This window comes from Thermomyces lanuginosus (assembly GCF_041956635.1).
Source record: "Thermomyces lanuginosus strain ATCC 200065 unplaced genomic scaffold VTN49scaffold_12, whole genome shotgun sequence".
NCBI lineage: Eukaryota > Fungi > Ascomycota > Eurotiomycetes > Eurotiales > Trichocomaceae > Thermomyces > Thermomyces lanuginosus.
Genome location: NW_027192346.1, coordinates 69,702 through 77,599, shown reverse-complemented (window position 1 = coordinate 77,599; position 7,898 = coordinate 69,702). Strand labels below are relative to the sequence as shown.

General features: G+C 50.5%; 3 protein-coding genes across 3 annotated transcripts in view; all 3 read left to right on the top strand.

Moving 5' to 3' along the window:
• Positions 1-1,427: 1,427 nt before the first annotated feature.
• Positions 1,428-2,720, top strand: VTN49DRAFT_117 (uncharacterized protein; the record flags this gene model as incomplete). Its single annotated transcript, XM_069408755.1, has 2 exons — positions 1,428-2,479; positions 2,546-2,720. 2 exons carry the CDS (start codon positions 1,428-1,430, stop codon positions 2,718-2,720), a joined length of 1,227 nt encoding a protein of 408 aa, XP_069271578.1.
• A 2,551-nt stretch (positions 2,721-5,271) lies between these two features.
• On the top strand, positions 5,272-5,715 carry VTN49DRAFT_116 (uncharacterized protein; the record flags this gene model as incomplete). The annotated part of the gene is made up of 3 exons (XM_069408744.1): positions 5,272-5,329; positions 5,403-5,462; positions 5,516-5,715. 3 exons carry the CDS (start codon positions 5,272-5,274, stop codon positions 5,713-5,715), a joined length of 318 nt encoding a protein of 105 aa, XP_069271577.1.
• Positions 5,716-6,674: 959 nt separating this feature from the next.
• Positions 6,675-7,898, top strand: part of VTN49DRAFT_115 (uncharacterized protein) — a gene marked incomplete at both ends in the record, with an annotated part of 2,111 nt that continues 887 nt past the window's right edge. The window contains 6 exons of the mRNA XM_069408733.1: positions 6,675-6,776; positions 6,850-7,100; positions 7,166-7,249; positions 7,305-7,625; positions 7,680-7,737; positions 7,794-7,871. Of these exons, the coding sequence (XP_069271576.1) occupies positions 6,675-6,776; positions 6,850-7,100; positions 7,166-7,249; positions 7,305-7,625; positions 7,680-7,737; positions 7,794-7,871 (894 nt within the window). The remainder of the gene's footprint in view (positions 6,777-6,849; positions 7,101-7,165; positions 7,250-7,304; positions 7,626-7,679; positions 7,738-7,793; positions 7,872-7,898) is intronic.

The window sequence follows — 7,898 nt, the reverse complement described above, 5'->3', positions numbered from 1 at the left end:
AGGATCGGATCGACGGAAGCCAATTAGGGTTAAGACCGAGGAAGTTATGGAGTGGCCCTATGTCACGGGACCAATGACCCACTTCAGCTCAGCTCCCGCGGCAGAACAACTGGCTTGATCCATTTCAATTGTGGCGGCAAACCCGGTGAAGGAAGATCACTGGCAGATGGGCCGAACCTTCATAGCCTTCTTCAAAACGCTCAACACCGCCAATCGTTAGCTCACATGGATGGCCAGCGTTTCTTAACACTTTTGAGCCTAAGCCGATGGCCTACCAGTAAGCCGGAGGATAAATACAGTAACCAGCATGTCTTGAGGAACCAACCATGAACCGAGGTTTGTGGTCCGACCCTGGCAGTGACGACGTCTGCCCGAATGATAGGCTCGGAAATACATCATAGGCACCAGTAAATCCTTCATGCCACGTATGTAGGGAGGCTGGGATCGTTGTACTTTGGAGTGTGGCGTGTTGGGGGCGAGGTAAGTCTAAAAGTGTTGACGCCTGAACAAGAAACCAGATGAAAGGGATAGCAAGCCAGCAATTTCAAACAAAGCAAAGCAAGCAGACCTGATGAAAGAAAACCGTGAACAGAGCGCATGATCTTGAATCTTGAATCACTGAAATAAACATGACACAGGAGCTATGCAACCCGGCCAAGTGGCACAAACAGGTGCTGCTGATGAGACAAGGCCGATGAAACGATTTAATAGCCTAGCAGTAGATCGTCAATAGAGTCATTCCGCTTAGATTCCGAGTTGATATGCCCTAAGAGTAATACGAAGAAACGGTGACTAGTTTAAGTCCGAAGAAAATGAACAAATTAAAGGATCAGAGACACTCGAAACGTGGAGGAATAAATGCCAGTTCATCGCCAACTCAGGTGCGATGATTGATCCATTGACTGGTCCGAACCATTCACGCGGTCACCTCGTCAGGCACTTCGCAGTCCATTCTTCACTCCTTTTGTTAAAAAGTGCGTTTCATCTCTGTTCCCACCATCTATGGCATCGATAGAATTATGGACAAGTCGTTCCTGTGACCGCCATCGTGTTTGTTCACCGTTTGTCAGAAACCAACTTACCTAATGTTTGGAAATCCGTGGTGCAGCTCTGTTGGCCGCCTCATTCCAGTACATTCACGGATTCCAGATTGTTCATGATTGATCTACGATTACAATCCAGCATTCCTGGGCGATGACATTGTTCGCGATTGCACCGTCCGGTCTGGCCCACTTTCGAACATAGATTTGATGAAAGCACGCCCGCTCTCAGCACTGAATGCCGCATCTTTGTTTACATTGGATTCATTCTTAGGCTCTTGTTGATCGCAGATACCTCCTGTTTGTGCCTTTTTTTACATCGCTCATCAGGGTGTCTGTCCCTGCTCTTGTACTCTTCGCATCTATCGACGTTGAGATCTGCCCGCCATGTCCAAGTTCCGTCAGTTCTGCCAACAAGATTCAAGCAGTTCCAGTACAGCGGCAAGCAGTACGATTGGCTCGAACCGCACGAAAAGCACGGTACCAACGGTCCCAAGTCATGGAGGGGCGTTGAAAGAGGAGGAGGAGGAGAGGCCGGTTCCTTTCTACACCGATGCGCGTGACTCATGCTTGACATATTCATCGACACTTCCGTCCGAGGAAGAGTTGGCCGCTGAAACCGCTCCGCAGGAGCAGGTGATGGAGCGGCGTGAACTTTTCCCGACAACGGCCGTTCCATCGAATCCGTCAGTCTTTGGGAGCCTGTTTCCGTCCGCTCGGCGCCTATTCATCCGCCATGACGATTCCACCTTGGACGGCAACATGAACCTGCGGGTTGATACGCTGGTTACGCACATGGATTCATATCAAACACAGCTGGTGACGCTTTTTCATCTACGAATGCATGACTTGCATACCCGCAAGTTTTCTTTCCGACGGTACTGCCGCGATTCCGGTCGAGAAGTCTGCCATTCATCCCGCAATGTCGCCAAGGTCCAAGAGTCGAAACGGCCGCCCCTTCGGCGATCCTGGAGTACAGTTCTTGCGAACCTGCGGCCGGGATCCAGTGGCCATTCGTCAACAGCCTCCCCTCAAATACGGCCCGATTCACGAACCAAGACGGATGCCGAGGAGGAGGACGACGTGCCTGCAGCAAACAGGGTCCGTCGGACATCGCCCAACACCATGTTGCTGGAATTCGCCAACTACGCACGGGTCGACCTCACACGGCGAGGGACCAGGTCGTCAAAGCGCTACGAGTTCGAATACTGGAGCACCAAGTACCAATGGCGACGGGACTCGCTGAAAGACGCCGACCTGAGAGGAGTATCGTACCATCTCATCAATCTCGACACTTCGAAAGCGGTGGCACATCTCGTTCCCGAAGTGATGACGCCAATGGAGCTGGTGGAAGAAGAGGCAAAGGGGGGATGGATTCGGCCTTGCTCGTTATGGATTGATGACGAATCGGTTTACGAGCGAATGCCCGACGTTGCCGAGTAAGTTAAGCCGCTGCAACCGCGTGTATATGCCAGATTATCAGAACTGACCATGAACCATAACAGCGTCATTGTCGCTACGGGGATCCACGCGATGGTGGACGACACGATTCGTCGGCGATGGCCGCCGAAGCGCCGCAGGAGCCTGAGTCTAAGCAGAAGGCCGTCCTTTGCGCTCGATGCGCTGGGACCAAAGCGGCTGATCGATGAGATGCTTTTCCGGCGGGGTTCGGACGATTGAAGGTCGGTGACCGACACGATCACCCCCCCGAATGCAGGTACTCGATCCATCAGCCAGTGTACATTAGCTAGTGGGATGAGGACGTCGAATCAGAGGGAATCATGACGACCCTACGACTGCGTGACATGCGATTTAGGTTCATTACTGGTGTACTACTACTAACATACATATATTAAGGGGCCTACTTTGTACATGTTGATCAACCGGAGGTGTTACTTTTCTAGGTGTCTACCATGCGATGGAGTCATGTCTTTTATTTTGTTCTTGTAGGAACGAGACGACTTGATGCCAACCAGGTCGTTATGTCTGCAGTGGTCTTTGATGGCTCCTTTGTTACGATCTCTCTCCTCATCCGATGATGAATCGGATGAGGAGAGAGATCGATAACCGGAAGCGTCGTACACAACCATGGCAGAGCTGGCTGCAGGTATGAATGCCCAAAATGGTGCTTTGCGAACGGCGAATCAGGGAAATCTTGGTTTGTGCGACTAGAGGTAGATACGACGGGATGAGCTGCTAGAATGGTCGTATTCCACTTTATTTTTTCTAGGTGCCCTGGGAAGAGAGGAACTTAGTTCAATGGACAATCTTGCATTGGGCTCTTCAGCAGTTCAGTTTCACATGACTTGAGCACATCCGTTAGTAGCCGAGGAACGATATCGAGGGGCATTCTGACGCAGAGATCGATGATAAGTCGGAATGAGCTCCGCTGCACGGTTCATGTCATTGTACAGAGTACCCATCCCATTGATCCTATTAGTAGGGCGGACCTCTGCGGCTGCCGACATCCGGCATGATTTTGGTCATTGTTTTCTTTTCCCTTTTTGGACTCGAGGCAAGGGAGAAAGGAGGGGAGTCATAAAACGATGAAAATCGAGAGAGTGAGGGGCAACAACTAAAAAATCAACTAAACAAGTACTGTAGCAAAATCGCCTCAATGAATGCAAGATTGATGAGCTGGCGGAGTACCCGCATTGTTGACGTGATCGCGTGGAGCCAACCGTACGGCGATGCTGGAGGCTGACGTTGGAGGCGTTCGATATGCTCCTTGCCCTGAGGGGCCAGCCGCATGGGGAGGCCTTCTGCCGTTCTGCTTGGTTCGGAGTTGTCGACAACTCTCGGCCTCCAGACGTTCAGAGCCTACCTATCAATCGATGAGGCTATGTTTAGGAGTGTAAGACTTTTCGTCAGGACCAGGTGTTGACGCCTGATCTCCGCATCGGGCCTCGATCGGAAACAAAATATCTCGGGGATTCTATCGTAGCCTAACCTTAATACGAGTAGCCATGAAGAATGATTATGTCATTGAGACATTGATAACTAGCAAAGTCGAACTGACGAACCCTGGCCGAACACGACGAAAAGGCGGTTAAAGCAAGGGAACCTTGAAGAACCACGTTGTGGGCCGGGAATCCTGCGTTTTGGCCTCCTCCTCCTCCTCCTCCTCCTCCTTTTCGCTGTTCTTCCCGGCCAGCGTTTTTCTGCCTAACTTCGGTAACCTGGAGGCGAATTTTATCCCTACCGGAACCCCCCTCTTCCGTTACACATCTTTTTCTATCTGCAAATTGGCTGAATTTATCCACATCTGCCAGCTCAGGAAGGGTTGGTCGTTTCCTGTCATTCCCATCGGTTGAAGGGCGGGAAGTTCGGTTGCAGCCAAGTATTTACGGGAAACTCCTGTTTTTACCGTCTTGGTCAATCTTTGAAGGCGTCCCCAGGTTCCACTCTGCGGCGGGCCGTTCCTTCGTTTGGTCTTGTTCCCTCGCTTTTTTCCCTTGCTCTCTCTGCCCCCCAGTTACATGCTGTACTCCATACTTCGGAGTTACTTATGGGGTTACTTTGGATCTTTTTTTCATGCAATCCAGTCGTACCCCATACTGAACCCCTTTGCTCCGTAATCTCCAGATGATCCGCAGCTAGTATCCATCATTCTGCAGGCGTTGGTCTCGTTTCCAAATGTTCCGCCAACTGTCAATGGTCCAAAGTTTGCTCGTAGTAAAAAAAGTAATTGTACCAGCTGTCTTGCAGTCTTACTGCTTCCTAAACTTTTGCTGACTAACGAATCACCGAGGCACGCCCCTCAGTGTCCACCGGCAAACACAAGAGGGGCTCATGATAAATCGGGGACAAGGACGTAAAGAGAACAATACCTGTCAGGCAAGAATCCCAAGTTGGATCACACTCGAACGTTGACATGCATAAGTCTCTTCGCTGTTAGGGCCATGGGGTGTCTCTGCAGGGATTAGGAGCAGAGAGGACGGGAGTGCCACCTCTTGATCTTGGACTGACGCCTCCAATGGGTTGTGCCCTAAGGTCCTGCAGATAATCGTCAACATGCCACCACCAAAACCCACCACTATACTCCGACGGCTGCATCTGGCCAGCTAGCTGGTGCAAGTTGCTGATATATGACTATGGACCCTCTCCCCGCCTTGACGTGTTCGAGTCTTTAATTCTTACCTTTTCAATATCTCAGCGCATCTCATCTTTCGTTCTTCTCTCATAATTCGAACCCTGATCGCTCGACTCAATCGAAGATCAGCTGGTAACCATGTCGTCTATGACAACTCCTCTGTACAGGCGAATAAATTGGCAGGAACAATTGAGAGGTATTTTGGACGATCTTCCGCCATTCTCTTAAGTCTGCCATTGCAATCGAATTGAGCGCTGATTCCGTTGCAGATTACTGCAGAAAAACAAGGCTGCCGGAACCTGTATTTGAACTCGTATCTGACCGTCGAGGTGTGGGCTTTAAGCTCCCTTAGCCCTTGTTGTTCCCTAGCTGACAAATGAAGGTGGCCGAACCGCCTGGTCAAGTTCCGTGAAAATCGGACAGAATGCCAAATTTTGCGCCCGCTTTTTTTACGACGGTGACTACCTCGACAACGCCAAGGAGGATGCCGCTGAAGTCGCCCTCATGCAACTGAGTTCGCAATACCACCAGCCCACGGCGTATCCGGGACAACTCTTCCCATATCAACCAAAGCTCCCATAGGGAATATTGACCGATCGACTGTTCCCTGACCCTGTTTTGACCGCAAAGATCTACGCCATCGGGCATCGAAAATGAGTCGGCATATTTGTTTTCTTTGGGTGGCATGTATGGGTACATGGATGGTTTCTTGAGATTATTTGTCGGTCTGATTTTTGGAAAATGCCATGGGGGGATCTCTGTTTCTTGTTTCTTTGAATCATGTTTGCATCAAGTAATTATGTCGACGCGCCGGACTATCATATGTTCACCGCATCTACGACTTGTGACGACGTACGATACTTTTACCAATTCATAGGTAGTATTCTTCGGAGACACTCGTCCATATGAGCACATCTCGACAAACAACGCGTAGTTGCCGCTTCTCTGATGAGAAAATTGAGACCTCAATCCAGTTCCAAAGCTCAAGAGCAGTAACCCCGTCGGAACAGCTGTCCGACTTTGGGCATAAATCGTCATAAATCATCGACCAGTCTCGCCAACCGACCCGATATATTACCATCCCCGCACCAGTATGACTGGCGTGCTTGTTTTATGTCATGCAGATCGACGGGCCGCTGTGCATTAGTCCTGCCGTGGATCCGAAATTAGCCGTTCTTCAGGATGATCGTACGGAACTGATTCGTCGAGCGTCTTCGCTGCTCTACTACCATGGAGAACAAGTATCATGGACGTCCGGAGAGGAGGTTCGAGATGGCATCATTATTTACTCCAGTTAGCGGCCAATCAAGGGGCTCGTTCTAGATCGGCTAAATCAAAATGAGCCAAGCTTCGGCTGATAAAGTGGTAAGCCAATCAGTCTGCGAGAAACCGCACCAGTATTCCATACTTTCCTCAGTAAGTAGGTGGGCTAGATGGCAAACAAGAAAAACGAGGCAAACTAAACAAACATCTTTCCAGAAAAAGGAAGACGATAAGAACCACTGTTCGTGCTTTATTTGGTTGAGCAGGCAATGGGATAGATGCAGCGACACACTGTCTCCAGGATAGTACCCAACGCTTTCGCAATGACGGAGAATGTGATGCCGTCGGCATTGAGATTCGAGCTACATGCAAAATGTTCCGTAAGCGCATCGAGCAAAGCTAAAACCCGGCCGACAACAAGGCGAATATCGACCAGCTGATTGATAACTGCAGACCACCAAAGCACGCGCGAGTACACTACATCTTCCCCATGGGCCCGTGCAGTTGCCGACCTTTATGCCTGTTGCCACGCAAGCCTCTCTTAAAGGGTTGACCTACGATCAACTCGCCGCAACGGGATGCCGGTTATGTCTGAATAACACGTACCATCTCGGTTTGAAGCCTGGGCAGGCTGTGTTGGATAAAGTCGGTGGAGCGCATCGGTTGCAGGGATGGAAGCATAACTTGTTAACGGACAGCGGGGGGTAGAATTCGTCAACCCGTATCGGTTGTTGCAAACAAATGGCTAATTGGGGATTACATTGGGCAGATTTCAAATGGTGTCATTGTTGAAACTCGCGAAAGTGACGGAGGAGGGAGTGCGGTTTCTGAGTCCGCATGATGGAACGCCAATGTAGTGTGAGCCCATGGTTCAATTCGTTGGTCACGGTCTATTGACGCATTGCTAGGCTTCTCACCCCCGAACATTCCATTTCGTTACAAAACTCCATCGGCTCGGACATCATCATGCAACTAGACGACGTTATTGCGACGACTTCGCCTGACCGCGAACGCATGGCCCAGGCCATGGAGCGGTCGATTCGCTGGCTGGATCGCTGTATTGCCGCTCACAAGTACCCGGAGCGCCAGAACCTGTTCTGTATCATCCAGGGTGGGCTTGATCTCGATCTACGCAGGAAGTGCTGTGAGGAGATGGTGAAGCGGAATACACCGGGGATAGCGATCGGGGGGTTATCGGGCGGTGAAGCCAAGGATGAGTATTGCAAGGTGTATGTGTTCTGCAGAGTATGGGTTCCCAGCGCTCGGACTGACCAAAAAATCAGCGTCGATACTTGCACGAGCCTGCTCCCAGAGAACAAGCCTCGCTATGTCATGGGCGTGGTATGTTTGTGCCTGTCTGTTCCCCTGGCTACGGATCACAACTAATGCAGAACTAGGGCTATCCCGAAGACCTGGTCGTTTCTGTCGCCCTAGGCGCGGATATGTTCGACTGTGTCTGGCCGACACGAACGGCGGTATGTTTTTCTTTTTTTTTTTTTTTT